The 20,589-nt window shown below is 36.9% G+C and overlaps 1 protein-coding gene across 1 annotated transcript in view; it reads left to right on the forward strand.

Annotated features, from left to right (window-relative positions):
* The window catches only part of LOC149782517 (cleavage and polyadenylation specificity factor subunit 1-like), a 152,093-nt gene that overhangs the window by 47,799 nt on the left and 83,705 nt on the right, over positions 1–20,589 (forward strand). Inside the window, exons 13-16 of the mRNA XM_089933943.1 lie at positions 385–433; positions 4,005–4,102; positions 6,887–7,042; positions 18,129–18,236. Of these exons, the coding sequence (XP_089790069.1) occupies positions 385–433; positions 4,005–4,102; positions 6,887–7,042; positions 18,129–18,236 (411 nt within the window). The remainder of the gene's footprint in view (positions 1–384; positions 434–4,004; positions 4,103–6,886; positions 7,043–18,128; positions 18,237–20,589) is intronic.

Consider the following 20,589-nt stretch of genomic DNA (forward strand, 5'->3'; position numbering starts at 1 on the left):
TGATAAGTGTTAATTAAAATGATATTTAAATTTAGAGATGTGAAAAATCATTGCACTGAATTTTACATTCTTTTAAATACAAAATGTTTTTTGCTTTGTGTGTGTGCATGTGTCTGTTTGTGTATGTACATGCACAAAGTTGCAACATAATTGAATAATAGTTTTGGTTTTATTATATATATATTAATTAATCCACTAATCCATGCATCCATCCATAGTATGTCTCATTTAAAAAAAAAATTAAATTACACTTTTACAAATTAAAATGTGTTACAAAGTAAATGGAAATTGTATGCTTTCTCAGATTTCACAATGTTCGGCATGTTTTTTTCATTACGTAATATTTGACCTATAGGTGAACTTTGGCATGTCCTGTTCTTTCAGGTTGAACCACCAACTAAGAAAAAGAAATTTGAAAGCTCTGCAGACATGGGTATGTCCAAATTTTGATGGAATCTTTTGTGTTATTATATGTCTGCCATAAGGTAGAGCATGTTCTATTATGATGTTGTCCTTACCTCAACAAGAATAGAATATTGAGATGCTGACCTTGTAAGATTTTGTGGCTGTCTGATTATGGCCCATCCATATGGTATGTACGCACGAAGGTTGATTTGTAGTTTGCATATGTGTGCGTGTGAGGAGAGGGGAATAACACCAAGTAGTATGTACACACCTAATAACACAAAGGATATTATAACTACTATGAGTATAATCTATTTGTCTTAGCCAACAGTGAACACCTACAATATTTGCACACCTTCCAGTTCATTTGTAACCACCTACTAATTTTAAAAGCATAAAGGATCATGGATATAACTAGGTGCAGTACATCATTTTCGGTTTGCCAATGAGTAGGCAGTATTCCATTCAGCACATTGCACTTGCATGTTAAGTGTGGGCAGTCATGGCTATGTCAAACTATAGTATGAAAAATTGGTCTCGAATTTCTTAAAGGTATAATAGTAAGCCAAATTTTGGATAGGCAAACAAGGTCAAATGCTCAAGCTAAACATTGGGACCAAATTTATTATGCTACATGAAATGTAGCTTGAAATATCAGTGCTGATTCTTAAATAGGTTGCACAAGAAGGGAGAGAAGTGACCTCCCTTGTAGTATTTATAGTACATGCATGACTGATGGGTAAATTGTAAGCAACGATATGAGCCCATGTGTCCTTTTCTGGTTTCCCACACATACCATTGTGTCCAGTATTTGCAATGTCTAGTTTTAATATTTCTAAAAGAATTAAACAAATAAAAAAGAGGAACTCTTGTACACATTTGTTCAAAGAGATGTAACTCCAAAAATTTCAGAATTGTTGAGATTATCATACAAGGTGAATCCATTGCTTGAAAACGTAGACTTGCCCATGTAAATATGGCGACCATGTTACTTAAGAAACTCTTGTTTGATTTGAATCACCAACAAGTTGACAGTGTTTGAAAGGGGGGGGGGGCGGTTAGTAAGGAAAGCATACCAACAGATGGGGGGGGGGGGGAATAGAAAAAAGTACACCATGCAAAAAGGGGGATGAGTAAAAAAAATGGCTGATTTTTTTTGTACATACTAAATGGATGACCCCTTAAAGAATAATGGAAAAATAATTCTTCAAAACTATGAATCAGATACAAAGAAAATGAGAAATCTGAAAAGTCTCAGAATTTGAGTATTTTAAATAGTTTTTACTTGATGATGGTCTTGGGTAGCCTGTGATGTATCACTGATATTGAGTTGATGGGATAAACATTGCCATATGTTTCAGAAAATCTCTTCAGACCATTGTAACCCTTTCAGTGCTTCAGCAGAAGTCCCAATAACAATATGGTACAGTATTGTCAGTGATTATGACTTCACTATGATAGCTTCTTTGTTTTTGCTGCATGATTACTGTATGTATCATGACATAACTGGCCAATTGAAAACAGGCCGATTTGAGTCTAGACTTTGTCCTTGAAATTATTAATAGATTGAACAACATGTAGACCCTGATCTGCTGGTACATTATTTGATGGCAAATCTAGGTCTACACTGTCACAAGCTGAGTATGCAGTGTGTACAAACTATACTCTGACCTGGCCTTCAGTATTCCCATTGCCTAGGGCAAGTGAATTGTCTCATGGGCAAGCAAATCTATTGATGTTGGGAACAATGAAATTTGACATTACCTTTTAGGTAGTCTGTTTCTATCCCTGTCATGCATGAAGCGTATGGTGATTTTATGTAAGGCATTCTAATTTTGAATAGCCTTGAAAGATATTTTTCTATTTATGTGCATGGATGCTTATGCACATAATGTAAAAAGTTGAATTGTCAAATAATTGAAATTTAGTTGCCACACATGAAATTTCTGCCCAGCAATTTTTGTTTTTTTATGTAATCGTTTTCAATGTGTTAGGATTTAAAGATACAGATAAATAGTCTATTACAAATACAGATAACATTAGATTTTGGTACAGTAAAACCTCACTTGAAAGGGGTGCCCTGAGTGGCCGAGTGGTCTAAAGCACTCACCATTATGGATCACTGCCATCTCACCTCTTTCTATGTGGGTTCGAGTCTTGGGTTCAGCAAATGTAGGTATGTGAGAAAACTTGCCAGTATCTTCTTGTGGGTTGGTGGTTCTTTCTGGGGTTTTCCCGGGTTCTTCCTCCACCATTAATACTGGCCGCCATGTATAGCCTATTTTGTGCTGAAAAATGGCATTAAACCCCACAACAACAACAACAACCTCACTTGAAAGACCATTGTTTTGGGAGACCACCTGTCCTTTTGCAAGGCAAGGATAACCTCAGCTATATATACTGGAGTGCTATGGTATCAATGGTCTTAAAGTTTGCGATCAGTGAATGCATAAATAGGTACATTGACTTTCAAGATATTATATATATGTCTATTTGTTGTTCTTTGCTCTATATTAAAATGCATTTAATTTCCAGTTTAAATAAGATGACTGTGGGAAACGATTGATAAGCAGATGCCATGTAGATTTCAGGTTATGCAAGGGGAGTCACTCTAATATTGTGGTAATACTGAAAAATACTTTATGATGGCATATACTTGTCCTAATGTTGGGAATTTGATGTATATGTTGCACAAATTGTAAATCAACTTGCAAAATGGATGCTATTCCATTGGTACTCATTCTGCCACCTGTGCTGTCCAACAAAAACTTATCAGAGAGAATTAAAGAAATGCATCTGTAACCACCTGTGATGGGGAGAGTAGCGCCAGCATTGTAACTGAGAAATGGACCATCAAGATGAGCATGAAAGTACATGCTGTCCTCAGACTATTCAAACAACTTCCAGTGTTCCAATAAAAAGTAATAAATTATGTACAACAAAGTTTTAAAGTCATCACCTGTTAATTGTGAAAGCCAACAGAAAACGACAACCATCCATACATCAAAATTTTCACTCTCTTATTTGATACCATTGATTTGATCTCTTGCTTCGTGACAAATTTGGTGATCATGTGATCTGGCTCTTGCATAATATCATTGGACATATCAGACAAGAAGCTGGTTATCTGATTTGTTACTGTGATAGCGATTTTGAAAAACTATAGATTCATTTGAGAACATGGGTTACAGCCATTATTTGGAAACAGTGATGTTCATGTGTGTATTTTTAAGTAGTGTACTCATCAACGATCCCGGCATTTTCCCAAAATCAGTTGGTTATGCAGAACTAGTAATTTATCGTCGGTCATGTAATGTATATAAGATAAGTACATGATAGGATGACACTATGCAGAAAAATGCCAAAAATCTGAATACCATGATACCATAGAACTCATGATATCATAGGAAACTACCATAATGTGTTGACCTGAGAGACCACTTTCTTTCCAGTGGGGCAGTCACTCAGAATATGTTACTCTGTATTAATTATTGGTTACTTATCTGTACATCTCATTAGAATTGATAAAATCAAGGAACATTAATTTTGCAGTCAATACAATGTATTTAAGTATATTTATGTCCTGTGGCTATTTACAGCATCAGACATCTCCCAGATAGAGAACCTGGATGAATTGGAGGTATATGGGGTCAGTGAGAACCCATCAGGGACAACCATCACAGCCTTCACTTTTGAGGTAACTTTCAACACCCTAACACATTTTGTAAAAGGACTAAATCCCATATGTGTACAGTCTAATAAATCACCAGCATTCATTCTGTACTCTTGTGATGTTTTAGGAAGACTCCTTTTTCTTGTCTACGCTTGCAAACAGCAAGATTTAGGTCTGATTTTAAAGGCAGGGACATTAGCATTAAAAGTCTGTCTTATGGATGATTTATTCAGTGCAAATAGAAAGTGCTAATTGGACTATAACATTATTCTGGAACTCTTGTGAATTATTCAAAGGAGTTCTGGACAACACCATTCTGACAATGTCATGATACTCAGTGGACCAGTACATTTCCATTTCTGAAATTTATACAGAACTTTTCTTCCTTTTGGACTTGATTAGAACTTTTTCAGGATTATTGGAGATTCAGTTAAGAATACTTTAAGTTACTCTCATATTTTCATTTATAACATTAATTAAATTGTTTGATAAATCTTACAAAACTTGTTGGTTTTGCTTCATTCAGTTACTTGGCTTGTGACTATAGAGTTGTAACAGAAGTTGGCAGCTCATTGGGATATGAATTAATAATTTTCTTAGTCCCTTTTTTCTTTCTTCAATTTACATAGGGAAACCAACAAGCTTTCACAATGTCATCTAGGGTGGAGAGTTTCATTTCCAATCCGACCCAGGAAGGGTTCGAATGTTTAAGAAAAAATGAGTTGCTGGAACTTATTAATCGCTGTATTCTTTCTGAAATAAAATCCTCTTTGGTTAAAACAGGAAATAAAAAATATTTTGGTCATGTATTTGGTAGAAAAGGAAATTTTTGATGTGAATGCTTTAGAATTAATTAGTAATTCTCTAGCTCAGAAATGATATTTAAAGAATTATAATTAAAAAAATACATGGAGATAAAATTCATAAAACTTCAACTTTAAAAAGAAGGAAATGAAATGAAAATACAAAGTCAGAAACAGGAAAGACAGAGACAAATTCAAAAAGAGGAAATAGAAATTCAAATGAAAAGTCAGAAAAAAGAAAGAGAGACAAATTCAGAAAGAAGAAAGAGATGCAGGTGCATTTGCAGATGCAAAAAGAAGAAAGATAAAGAGAAAGGGAAGAGTGGCAAATGCAGATACCAAAAGAAGAAAAATGCAAATGATATTACAAATACAAAAAGAAGAAAGAGATGGAAAAGCAATTGAAATTTAAAGAATTGGAACTGGCAAGCAAACAGTATTCTCCTCACAAAGGTTCACTTTTTGATGTTGCAAAAATATTATATTAAACACCTCTTTGTAAAGAAATAGCTGTAGATCAATATTTTTCACATTTTGGAAAAATAGCAGAGAATTTAAAATGGCCAAGAGAGCACTGGACTTTGTTACACCAGAGTGTACTTATTGGCAAAACTAATGAAGTTTATACTTCACTGTCAGTAGAAGCAAGTGCGGATTGTGAATTGGTCTTGGAAGTATCTTGAAGGGTTATGAGTTGGTACCTCAGGCATATCGACACAGGTTTAGGAATTGCTTGGGAAAAAGAAATAACTATTTGACAGTTGGTGTACTTCTAAAAAGGTTGGTAAAGAGAATGACAGACTTGGACAACTCTTATTAGTTGTTTAGTTATCTCAAACCATTGTATATAATGGATTAATTAAAATCCAACCCCCTCAGGTGGAATATCCCTGTCCCACACATGTGCATGTAATGAAATAATAGTATCCAGCTCCCTTGGGTGGAATATCCCTGTCCCACACCAATGCATATAATGGAATAATAGAATCCAACCCCCTCAGGTGGAATATCCCTGTCCCACACCAGTGCATATAATGGAATAATAGAATCCAACCCCCTCAGGTGGAATATCCCTGTCCCACACCAGTGCATATAATGGAATAATAGAATCCAACCCCCTCAGGTGGAATATCCCTGTCCCACACTAATGCATATAATGGAATAATAGAATCCAACCCCCTCAGGTGGAATATCCCTGTCCAATACCAGTGCATCTAATGGATTAATAGAATCCAACTCCCTTCAATGGAATATCTCTGTCTCACACATTGCATATAATAGATTATTAGAATCCAGCCCTCTCATGTGGAATATCCCTGTCGGACACCATTAATATCATGGAATAATAGAATCTGACTCCCTCAGGTGGAATATCCCTGTTCCACACCACTGCTTATGATGCAATAATAGAATCCAACCCCCTTGGGCGCAATATCCCTGTCCCACACCAATGCATAATCTGGTTTAAACAGCAACAACCAATTTTCTTTTAATTTAAAAAGATGACTATAACAAGTTCTTAGATTACTGGCATGGCCAGCACTGACATTGTATCTTATATTACTATATGAAGTATTGATGACTTTTGGCTATGTTTTCTGTCACAGTGAAGTGGCTACTGAAAGTTTACTTAAGATATCTAAAAGTGAATGCACTGTTGATGAAATCCATTGATATGATGGAAGAAAGGAAGTAAATTGGAATTATAATGGTTAATGGTCATGATACATATTTATCAAAATGTAAATTGTTACCTAATCATTCACAAAGTTGAGATAAAGTTCTTTGGACTTTTTTTAATTTGTGTGTGATTAGGTAAAATTTTCACATTGATAAATACCCAACCGTGATCATTTAATCCTGTAGTAATCTTCTTGCACCACTTTTGGGTTTGTGTACCTTTGTGGACATTATAGATTCATCCTGAGCTTTTCCATTTAATGAGAAGTTATTCGTGTTTCTGACTATAACTAGAGGATATCAGCAACATTTTTTTTTTTTTTAGGTGTGTGACAATATCTGGAACATTGCTCCTTGTGGGAATATTGTAATGGGAGAACCTGCCTTCCTGTCAGAAGAGTTCAGTAACACTGCTGACCCAGAGCTGGAACTTGTTACTACTTCTGGATTCAGCAAAAATGGGGCACTTTCTGTTCTACAGGTATTCTATCTTCCATGCATTACTGCTTCCAAATACAGCAAAAATGGGGCACTTTCTGTTCTACAGGTATTCTATCTTCCATGCATTACTGCTTCCAAATACAGCAAAAATGGGGCACTTTCTGTTCTACAGGTATTTTATCTTCCATGCATTACTACTTCCAAATACAGCAAAAATGGGGCACTTTCTGTTCTACAGGTATTCTATCTTCCATACGTTACTACTTCTGGATTCAGCAAAAATGGGGCACTTTCTGTTCTACAGGTGTTCTATCTTCCATGCATTACTACTTCCAAATACAGCAGAAATGGGGCACTTTCTGTTCTACAGGTATTCTATCTTCCATGCATTACTGCTTCCAAATACAGCAAAAATGGGGTACTTTCTGTTCTACAGGTATTCTATCTTCCATCCATTACTACTTCCAAATACAGCAAAAATGGGGGCACTTTCTGTTCTACAGGTATTCTATCTTCCATCCATTACTACTTCCAAATACATCAAAAATGGGGCACTTTCCGTTCTACAGGTATTCTATCTTCCATGCAATACTACTTCCAAATACAGCAAAAATAGGACACTTTGTGTTCTACAGGTATTCTATCTTCCATACATTACTACAGTAGTCCCCCTCTTATAAGGCCACCCCTAATGCAGCAGGGAAGTGGCCTTATAATGCGGGTGGCCTTTCTAGAGGGGGATGACAAATGCGAATAGTAAATATGAAATGTCAGAAGTACATTTAATTTTAAATATTTAATATTTTAATTAAAAAATCACATGCATGATGTGAAATAAATGTAAAACAAACTTTGTCATCATTTTCAAAAAAAATGCTATGAATAACCATTGATATAGTTTTAAAACTGTCTTTATAATTATGTTACAGTTCACATCATCTGTCACTTTGTTGGTAACAGTCTAAAAAAAACAAACCAGTCTCGTCACATTAAAAATATCCTTGCTGTTATATCCCCTGCATATATCGTTTAGTCTTTTGTTCCAATCTTCGAAAACTTCATTTTTAACATCAGCTGATTCGCCGCTAATGACAGAACACTTGATATTGTGTCGCACTTGAAATCTGTGCAACCATCCGTTACTTGCAGTAGTCACATCCCAATTCAACTGACAAACTTTTTGCTTTTTCTTATCTTTCAAATCAGGATACAAACGTCTCCTGGCTCAAACAATCTTCCTTTTTCTGTCCATTTCACCTTTCCACTTCTGCAGAATTGTTTCATTATCTTTCACGATATTGTTTATCTTAGTCTTTCCGACGTTAGATTTCTGCAAGGATCCTCGACGACCCCCCCCCCCCCCCCCGTCAGTTGAATTACTTTCACGTTCTCCTCTAAACTGAGAATTTTTATTTTCCTCGATGACATGTTGATCTTTTTGCAGTAAGTTATTCATGTTGCCAACTACAATACTGATAAAACAATTTTGTATGCATCTAAACAAATTGCCGTGTGTTTTCAAAGGAAGTGATCTTGTCACGTGATTCGTTAGTCGCAGTCTGGTACCCTATTGTTTTTATACATTTCTTGAAACTAAGTGAGAGAAGCCAAAAGGGCTTCGATATGTACCATTAACATCAAGCAGATTTGACCTCATGGCCGCTAGGATTCGTAATTTTGACAATTATTGTCAGTAGTAAGAGCCACTGATTACCAAAGTGAACAAGCTCAACATCTTACTAAAGGAAGCCATAAAGGCTATTAAACCATTTTCCTGCTGACTTGGGTATTGTATATCGATACTGCCACTTCTCAGCTGTTAATATTGTTCGATAATTGTAATCTTAACAATTATCAGAGTGACTAAACCGGACATCTTATGATAACACAGCAGTAAGGCTAATTGGATTACATGTACGTACCCTTTTGTATGGATTAAAATTTGAGTCTTTCTCGGTTTTTATGGAATAAATTTGGCTTCTCGTGAGGTGTAAATGATATAATATTAACCTTAGTGGTAAATGTACTTTACTCAACACTTCTTTCAGTAACGAAAACCTGACATCGGGAAACAGAAATCGGATTACTTAACACATGTTATGAATAAAATACTGGTTCTGGATACATATTCAAATAAAAAGCAGCCGCTTGTGAGGGGTAAATTTTATAATTTTGCACTAATATGCTGGCTTCTGGTAGCGTTTGCCGGGTGGCCTTTCGCGAGGGGTACTTTTGAACACAAACTCGTCGGTGCCAACGGATTCTGGCCGCAAGGAGCGGGTGGCCGCTGGTCAGGGGGGCCGTTCAAGAGGGGGCCTACTGTACTTCCAAATACAGCAAAAATGGGGCACTTTCTGTTCTACAGGTATTCTATCTTCCATACATTACTACTTCCAAATACAGCAAAAATGGGGCACTTTCTGTTCTACAGGTATTCTATCTTCCATGCATTCTTGGCATCCGTCCATCTATGGGAGACGATGGCATAGCTCCAAAGTACGCTTTTGCTTATCCTTTTTTCTAGCTCTCTTTTCAGCTTGTTTTATTCTTCTCTCTTCCTCTGCGTTTTGAACTCCCTGCCTGACAGCTAGATGCCAGCTGGAACGGTTGTTTGCACAGCTCTCCCAGTCATTGCCATTGATGTTTGCCGTCTTCATATCCTTCTTGCAAACATCTTTGTAGCGCAGATGTGGTCTTCCAGTTGGTCGTGCTCCTTCTGCTAACTCCCCATATAACAGGTCCTTGGGAATGCGACCTGGGTCCATTCTCTTGACATGGCCAAGCCAGCGAAGGCGCCTCTCACTGAGAATGGAGAACATGCTGTTCATGTTGGCGCGTTCTAGAACCTCTGTGTTGGGTACTTTGTCCTGCCACTGGATGTACAGAATGCGCCGCAGACATCTCAGGTGGAAGCTGTTGAGTTTCCTCTCGTGTCTTGCATAGGTGGTCCATGTTTTGCTGCTGTAGAGAAGTGAGCTGAGTACACAGGCTTGGTAGACACGCAGTTTGGTCTTCTCTGTGAGGTTTGGGTTGTTCCAGACTCTCTGGTTAAGTCTGGCCATCACTTCTGCTGCCTTGGCAATCCTGCCATTCACCTCAGAATCAAGGGAGAGTGAGCTGGAGATGTTAGACCCGAGGTATGTGAAGTTCTTGATAACTTCCAAGTTGTACCCATCTATGGTGACAGAGGGAGGGTAGTTTGCGTCCTTCCATGCATTACTACTTCCAAATACAGCAAAAATGGGGCACTTTCTGTTCTACAGGTATTCTATCTTCCATGCATTACTACTTCCAAATACAGCAAAAATGGGGCACTTTCTGTTCTACAGGTGTTCTATCTTCCATGCATTACTACTTCCAAATACAGCAAAAATGGGGCACTTTCTGTTCTACAGGTATTCTATCTTCCATGCATTACTGCTTCCAAATACAGCAAAAATGGGGCACTTTCTGTTCTACAGGTATTCTATCTTCCATGCATTACTGCTTCCAAATACAGCAAAAATGGGGCACTTTCTGTTCTACAGGTATTCTATCTTCCATGCATTACTGCTTCCAAATACAGCAAAAATGGGGCACTTTCTGTTCTACAGGTATTCTATCTTCCATGCATTACTACTTCCAAATACAGCAAAAATGGAGCACTTACTGTTCTACAGGTATTCTATCTTCCATGGCTTACTATTTTCAAATAAAGCAAAAATGGGGCACTTTCTGTTCTCTCAGTATTCTATCTTCCATGCATTACTACTTTCCAATACAACAGAAATGTGGCATTTTCTGTTCTACAGGTACTGAAACATGTACACACAGTCTCACTCTTTCTGTTCTTTATGCATTACTGCTACCATATACAGCAAAGATGGGGCACTTTATGTTCTACAGGTATTAAAACGTGCACACATAGTCTCTCTCTCCATGTCTTCCATGCATACACACAGAGTGACACTCATAAACACATTTACATGCACAGACTTTCTCTACACAAACAAGACACTATATTTAAAGAAGTTGAATAATGAACATCATACCAATCTGATTAAATCAGGATCTGCTCATCAATAAGTAGACCTGACATGCAGTCTTATGACTCTATAGTCTTGAACTATGTAACAGAAAAGAAAAAAACCAAGTTTTGTTAAATTCAACAAATGATTTATTTCCCTGGAATACAAAGTGAAAATTGAAAAGTAACCTATAGTATTGTGAATTAAATCCCAAATAGTCATAAAGTTTTTTCATAATTACAAATGTGTAGAGTTCCAAATGACTTCCAGTGCTGTTCCAAATGAATTCCAATTTTGAATGTGCTGATGTACCAATAGCCTGGAATGTGTTAATATATTAAACAGTCTTGGTGTCTGACAATGATATAATCCAAAATGTCCTTGAATGAGTTCACAGTAATCCCAAAATAGCGATATAGTGAAAGAAGTATTAATGAGCACTTTGTAACTCTAGTGAATAATTTAAATATATCCTTTCAAATAAAAACTGAGTAAAACAATAAAACTGATGACACTTTGGATGTTAAGGTAGGAATGAGTAATTCTGAAGTAAACAACATTTATAAACAGCTAATACAAATACCAGAACCAGGATGAGGATCATTTTCCCATCAAATTTGTAAACAACTTTCTTCAAGGACATTATTAATTTCTAAGTAAATCTAGACCTTGAACTCAACATTAGTAAACATGTTTACCTCCAATTAATAATGATCGTAAAATATAACTAAAATCATATACAATTATTAGCCATGTAATATGTTGCTTCCCAAATAAAAGAAAAAGATGTGAATAGTCAGGTAGGGCCTAAACTGATTACTGACCAAGCTCAGTCACACAGTATAGATATACATAACTCATAATAATGGAGAAAAGCCAATACACAATGCAAATTAAACATACATAACAACTGATATGAGGTAATGTTCTGTTGACCTTTGATTTACCGATCAAATTACAGCTTTCATACAGCTGGAAGTGAAAAACATCATTTGGCTCATGCTGTTGCCAGTGATAATTTGCCTAACATGAAATGCAATGCTGTATGTTATATGCTACTAAAAATAAGATGACCAGAGGTAAACAAAACAAAGGCTTTTATCAGTGCCTGTTATTATGTTGGAGATCTTGATTTTTGTCAGATCGGACATCAGACAACAGTACAAATATCATATATATGTGCTTATTAGTTCTGTCCGACTGCAAACAGCATAGACCCTAATATGCTGTCGCATAATGTGTCAGCAGATCCAGGCCCATGTTGTTTGTTTTACTGATTTCTCCTAACAAACTGCACAGACACATATCTGTGGGTGCATTATGCATTGACAGATCTAGGCCTGTGCAGTCTGGAGTCAGATTCAATTTATAGGCAAGTATAGATGGTAATGTTTTGACTTTTTGGACATTGCTGATAAGTGAGGAAAAAAAGTACCTTGTAGATCATGCTGTTTTATTTGTTCATACTTCTACTGTAAACCTAATATTTTTCATTAGATGGTAATGTCTTGAAAATTAATTTATTTTGTTTTAGAATTTGCAACACTAAGAAGTGCATGTTGTTGTCTAAGCTTGGTAAATTATTAGTTGTGACATTCGGCTTGGCACATTGATTATATGTTGAGAATCTTTACACTAGAGCTCAAATTATATGAAATTTATCTGTCAGTTAGAAATATTTGTTAAAGTCTCAGAATATGTAAAATACTGCAATGAAACAATAAGTTTCATAAAGTTATTAATGTAGTTAACCTGAATGTGATTCTTTAATTTTTGCATGACAAAAAACACTAATTTTATTTAATATAGCTAAAAGTTTTTGTAGTGAAATGTCTTTTAAGTATGTTTGGATGGCCATGGACATTATGCATTGGCCTGAAATGATGTTATGATGTCATCCCATGACCTTGCATCACATCACCTCTGCATTATATGCCATCTTGACGTATCAGTCCCTAACCCTCCACCTTTATCTGCTACTAAGAGAAACCTCCGTATGATAAATAGAACCAAACTAATGCACGACATCCAAGCTAACCTAACAACTTGCTTACCTCCTACTGCAGAACAACTCGATAACTGTCTGCGTTCATTGCTTGACAAACATGCCCCAGCTACCAAGTGCATAGTATCAATTCAAAAGTGTTCTCCATGGTATAGCAGTGTTAGAGACCAGCTTCGCACTGCTAAAAGAGATCGCCGTAAAGCTGAGAGGCTCTGGCTTTCCACCAGACTCACTATTCATAAGCAAATCTATGAAGCCACTAAGAAGAATGTCACAAATATAGTCCATGCAGCGAAATCAGCCCACTACAGGACTAAGATCATGGAAAGTTCCAGCTGCAAAGAGCTCTTCGAAATTACTAACAAGCTAATGTCAAGGAACAAATCAACACCACTTCCAACTACCTTCTCTCCAGTCAACCTTCCGGACATGTTTGCAAATTTCTTCCGTGACAAAGTACAAACCATTAGAGATAAGCTTGACACCACAATTTCAATTGACTCGTTGTCACCATACAGTTGTAATACAGAATTTGAGCGGCAACCATTAGCAGTATTTGAACCTGTCTCTATGGATTTCATACATACAATCGTGATGAAGAGTGCACCAAAGTCATGTGAAATTGATCCAATTCCAACATCACTGCTGCTTGAGTGCTTAGATCCAGTATTGCCTTCACTGACTGATGTTATTAATACCTCTCTCTCTTCTGGGGAATTCCCATCATTTTTCAAAACTGCCATTGTAAAGCCTCTGCTGAAGAAACCATCACTAGACCATAACGATTTAAAGAACCACCGCCCAGTTTCTAATCTCCCATTCATATCAAAAATCTTATAAGAGGTTGTTCTATCCCAGCTTGTATCTCATCTAAATTCAAACAGTCTTTTTAGCAATGTACAATCTGCATATCACCCTTGCCACAGTACTGAAACTACTCTTCTAAAAGTAGTTAATGACATTCTTTCTGCGCTGGATAGCAGAAAGATTACAGTCCTCACCCTCCTTGATTTGTCTGCAGTATTTGACACAATAGACCATGATGTATTACTTCACCATCTCCAGCATGCATTTGGCGTTCATGATACAGCCTTAATATTATTCAAGTCCTACTTGGTCAACAGGACACAAATTGTATCTGCAAATGGAATACACTCCAGCCCTGTTGATCTATGTTGTGGTGTTCCACAGGGGTCTGTTCTTGGAGCTGTTCTCTTCATTCTGTACACTCAGTCACTCTCAAGTGTCATAGATCATCATCCAGTGTCTCACCAGTTGTATGCTGATGACACCCAAATATACAAATCTAGCCACCCAACTGAAGTTGATGCTACCATCCAAGGTGTAGAGAGGTGCATTTCTGATGTGAAATCATGGATGACATGTAACAAGCTGCAGATGAATGATGATAAAACTGAGGCCATTCTGATCACAACACAAAGACTTTCTCATTCACATTCTTTACCTCAAACAATAAATATCAGCAATGCCAACATTAAATTCACACAATCAGTATGAAACCTAGGTGTTACTCTGGACAGTACTCTCACAATGCACCAACATGTCATGTACATATGCAAGGCTGCATATCTTGAGCTGAGACACATCAGCTCAATTCGCAAACATCTTTCAGTTGATGCCACTAAGACACTTGTGTGTTCATTAGTACTTTCAAGACTGGACTTTTGTAACTCAATTCTGTCTGGTTCATCTCAGTATCTACTCCAGAAACTTCAAAAAGTTCAAAACACAGCTGCCCAGATCATACTTAGAGTACCACGATCAGAGCACACCTCCCCGCTGCTCTACCCTACACTGGCTATCCATTCGATCCAGAATCAAACACAAAATTTGTTCTCTGTGCTACGTTTCACTGTCAGACTCTAGTCCAACATACCTATCTGACCTCACCCATGTGTACACACCAGCAAGATATTTACCTCTCCTCTTCTGACAATTGTATACTCATTATTCCCACTATGAAAACAAAGTCATATGGACAGCATTCTTTTGCATACCAGGGCCCAGCAACGTGGAATGAATTGCCCACTTAACTTAGACACAAAGACACAGTGATCACATTCAAGAGGGCTCTCAAAACTCACTTATTTCGACTGTAAGAACTAACTTAAAGACCTAATAATGTTTCCTACCTTAAATATTCTCAGCATGTTTTTTGTTTTTTAATGTTTTTCTAATTTCATGGTGTTTGTTTTTGTAATAATATTATTTGTTTTTTATCTTATTGGTGTTGTCTAATGTTGTAAAGCGCTTAGAGCTTCTAAAGATTAGGCGCTATACAAAGTCCTCATTATTATTATTATTATCTTTGATGTACTAAAGTAATATACCACATGAGTAATATCAAAGAAAGATGGGTGTTTAAAATATATTACCATTGACAAAATGTTAAGTTAGGATTAATGTGAATTCATGTGGGTCTTTTAAATGTCTTTCCATTGACATCACGTTATGTTGAGGTTAATGAGAATTCCGATGGGTCTTTGAAATGTCTTACCATTGACATCACATTATATTAGGGTTAATGTGAATTCCGATGGGTCTTTGAAATGTCTTACCATTGACTCATATTATGTTAGGGTTAATGTGAATTCCGATGGGTCTTTGAAATATCATACCATTGACATCACATTATATTAGGGTTAATGTGAATTCCGATGGGTCTTTGAAATGTCTTACCATTGACATCACATTATGTTAGGGTTAATGTGAATTCCGATGGGTCTTTGAAATGTCTTACCATTGACATCACATTATGTTAGGGTTAATGAGAATTCCGATGGGTCTTTGAAATATCATACCATTGACATCACATTATATTAGGGTTAATGTGAATTCCGATGGGTCTTTGAAATGTCTTACCATTGACATCACATTATATTAGGGTTAATGTGAATTCCGATGGGTCTTTGAAATGTCTTACCATTGACTCATATTATGTTAGGGTTAATGTGAATTCCGATGGGTCTTTGAAATATCATACCATTGACATCACATTATATTAGGGTTAATGTGAATTCCTATGGGTCTTTGAAATGTCTTACCATTGACATCACATTATGTTAAGGTTAATGAGAATTCCGATGGGTCTTTGAAATATCATACCATTGACATCACATTATATTAGGGTTAATGTGAATTCCGATGGGTCTTTGAAATGTCTTACCATTGACATCACATTATGTTAGGGTTAATGTGAATTCCGATGGGTCTTTGAAATGTCTTACCATTGACTCATATTATGTTAGGGTTAATGTGAATTCCGATGGGTCTTTGAAATGTCTTACCATTGACTCATATTATGTTAGGGTTAATGTGAATTCCGATGGGTCTTTGAAATATCATACCATTGACATCACATTATATTAGGGTTAATGTGAACTCCGATGGGTCTTCGAAATGTCTTACCATTGACATCACATTATGTTAGGGTTAATGAGAATTCCGATGGGTCTTTGAAATGTCTTACCATTGACATCACATTATGTTAGGGTTAATGTGAATTCCGAGAGGTCTTTGAAATGTCTTACCATTGACATCACATTATATTAGGGTTAATGAGAATTCCGATGGGTCTTTGAAATGTCTTACCATTGACATCACATTATGTTAGGGTTAATGAGAATTCCGATGGGTCTTTGAAATGTCTTACCATTGACATCACATTATATTAGGGTTAATGAGAATTCCGATAGGTCTTTGAAATGTCTTACCATTGACATCACATTATGTTAGGGTTAATGAGAATTCCGATGGGTCTTTGAAATGTCTTACCATTGACATCACATTATGTTAGGGTTAATGAGAATTCCGATGGGTCTTTGAAATGTCTTACCATTGACATCACATTATGTTAGGGTTAATGTGAATTCCGATAGGTCTTTGAAATGTCTTACCATTGACATCACATTATATTAGGGTTAATGAGAATTCCGATGGGTCTTTGAAATGTCTTACCATTGACATCACATTATGTTAAGGTTAATGTGAATTCCGATGGGTCTTTGAAATATCATACCATTGACATCACATTATATTAGGGTTAATGAGAATTCCGATGGGTCTTTGAAATGTCTTACCATTGACATCACATTATATTAGGGTTAATGAGAATTCCGATGGGTCTTTGAAATGTCTTACCATTGACATCACATTATGTTAGGGTTAATGTGAATTCCGATGGGTCTTTGAAATATCATACCATTGACTCATATTATGTTAGGGTTAATGTGAATTCCGATGGGTCTTTGAAATATCATACCATTGACATCACATTATATTAGGGTTAATGTGAATTCCGATGGGTCTTTGAAATGTCTTACCATTGACATTACATTATGTTAGGGTTAATGTGAATTGCGATAGGTCTTTGAAATATCTTACCACTGACATCACATTATGTTTGAGTTAATGTGAATTCTGATGGGTCTTTGAAATATCATACCACTGACATCACATTATGTTAGGGTTTAATGTGAATTCCGATGGTCTTTGAAATGTCTTACCATTGACATCACATTATGTTAGGGTTAATGTGAATTCTGATGGGTCTTTGAAATGTCTTATTACTGACATCACATTATGTTAGGGTTAATGAGAATTCCGATGGGTCTTTGAAATGTCTTACCATTGACTCATATTATGTTAGGGTTAATGTGAATTCTGATGGGTCTTTGAAATGTCTTACCATTGACATCACATTATGTTAAGGTTAATGAGAATTCCGATGGGTCTTTGAAATCTCTTACCATTGACATCACATTATGTTAAGGTTAATGTGAATTCCGATGGGTCTTTGAAATCTCTTACCATTGACATCACATTATGTTAGGGTTAATGTGAATTGCGATAGGTCTTTGAAATATCATACCACTGACATCACATTATATTAGGGTTAATGTGAATTCCAATGGGTCTTTTAAATGTCTTACCATTGACATCATGTTATGTTAAGGTTAATGTGACATTTCTTGGAAAGATGTTACAGATGAAATTTAAGAAGTATCTTAAATGTTGTTTCATCATATTACAGGTTGTTTCATTGTATCACGTGTTGTGCAGTTTGCTGTCATTTTTTTTCTTTCTTTTTTCAGAGAAGTGTAAGACCACAGGTGGTGACGACCTTTGACCTGCCTGGCTGTGTAGACATGTGGACAGTTGAAGGTCCTATTTCAGAAGAGAATGAGGCCAATAGGTCACTGGTTAGTCCTTAGTTCTAGAATCATATTTCAGCAGCAAATACATTATGCAATCTCTTTAACATTAGGAAACTACTCACTGCTGCTTCTGAATCAAGCTGTCCCCAGCGATAAAAACCATTTTCAGCTATATGCTACACATATGAAATGAAGTGACTCTTACAGATAATTTTCCTTGTTTCAAAGGTTACCACTGGTATTCTAGATGTAACCAGTTTAAACTTTTGCATATAAATCGTGTCGTGTGGTAACACACAATTTTTTCACTGATATATTTTATTGTGCTGTTAAATTTTACATTCTTAAGTCATTTCTTTAAATGTTGAGTTCATCAATTCAGACAATTTGTTTTTTTATCTTCTTTCTTTCATTACAGAGATGTCAATTAGGTGCAGGAATTGCAAACACTTTAAGTTCATCCTCACACCCAAGTAGCACATGTTCATTATGGGTGGAAAATATTTGGTCCAGTATCCTAAATGGCAAATGAAATGCCATGAAAAAGGGCATGGTCTAAAGTATTCATCTGAATTCAGATTCAGCAACCACTTTTATGGTGGTGTCATGATGCAGGCCCCCCCCCCCCACTTCAACAGCACCAGTGGCAGCAACCATTTCAGATCTAGTTGAAGTCATGCCAAGCAATTCCACTCAAGGTACATTGGAATTACACATATGCATACTACAGCAAGCTCTGTCATGTAGAATGTCGACAAGTGAGTTGGACGAAACTTTGAGCATTTTTAACCAAAGCTGGTACTGCACTGGGCACAAGTCCATATCTCCACCAACGCATGAAATTTTGAATGTTGAAGCTATTCATGTGGATTACTTTCTGATATTCTGTCTAGACCAGCCTGCAAGTTATGATTAATTCGCCATATGACATCCCAGCTGCTGGCCAACCAGGATCATCAGTCTATGCTTTTGGTGTTCATAATGCATCATCTCGGACAGGTGAACAGTACATCACTCATTGGTGTTCTGTGTGCTGCAACTACAAATCACATGGACCAACTGACTATATCATGATACCAGTACATCATGAACTGGCATCACATTTGGAGCTCTCCATCCAGCCATCTGGCTTGGCCCAGTTGACAGTGCTGGACCAGCATTCCCCAACCAGACCACACTCCATGCTGGACAAAATTCTGCCAGCACTACTAACATATCTGACAGGCTGAACCTTTTTTTACGCATGCCATTGATATGGAGTACACACGAGGACAATGCCCCAGTCAAGGAGGTGGGTGGCACAGACATACCTGCTCATGGAAAGGATGGAATTTAGTTTTAAGGCAATGATACCTCCTTCAGAAGGCACTCCACCATGGACAATCAACACTATACACATTCATAGCCACTGGATATGAATGATGATGAACATCCATTCTTAAAATTTTTCTTACAATCATCAATGACAAGGCGTTTGTAAGATAAAATTTGCAGATTCCAGTAATTTGAGGCGGCCTTTTCAGTGAATTGGTTCCTGCAAATTTCTCACGGCATTAGTACAAATCTCGAACTGATGTTTAGCATTCAGATGTGTTTAGCCTTGACATAGATATTACTGCTGTCAACATGTCTTTACCAATCTCTTATAAAGTGGACAGGCATGTGTTTAATGCAATCTTTTCCATAACCAAGAAGGCTGGAAGTGACCATTCCTGGGATTTGACAGGTAGTAAGTGGAGCTGCTCACTACACAATTCTGAAAACCTTAACAGCCTCTGGTAACCAGGACTTGATAAGAACAAATGTACTATGTCTGAAACCCCGTTGTGTGGCATCCCTGCACTCTCTTCCCATCAGTTATCATCTTTTCTTCATGGGACAAAACCAGGCAGCACATGATTTGCCCCTCAGTTCTCCATGCAAGACCCTATCTCTTCATAACCCTGTCAGGGTGACTACCAGAGAAGGGATATTGATGCCAGAAAGGCTGTAGGGTTAATTCTGAACAAAAATTTAAATTTTTCATGGTCAAGCAAGTTATAGTTGGCCATAAAACAAGGCTTCTTCTTCCCCAGTAGCCTCCTGCCAACTGTCATGACATGCCATCCCTCCTAATTCTCTTTCACCAGACTTGGATCAGTCAATTCCTGAAATGACTGGGTTATGCAGATTGTTTTGGAGTGGCTGTGGGTCTCATTCATTAAGCCTCATCATTTTTGTTGTCCTCCATCGGGATAGAGATGTCACTGTCCCATGAAGGCAGACATTTTACAGAAGGAGATGGAGCTTTTACTAGTAAACTGGATTGTGAAGGTAGTCTAGAAACCGGGTTGTGGAGGTAGTCTAGAAACTGGACTCTCTGGGTTTCTAATCAAGACTGGTTACCAAGGCCATCCAA

Source organism: Sinohyriopsis cumingii, chromosome 15 (assembly GCF_028554795.1).
Source record: "Sinohyriopsis cumingii isolate HCF-2022 chromosome 15, ASM2855479v2, whole genome shotgun sequence".
In the NCBI taxonomy this organism is placed as follows: domain Eukaryota; kingdom Metazoa; phylum Mollusca; class Bivalvia; order Unionida; family Unionidae; genus Sinohyriopsis; species Sinohyriopsis cumingii.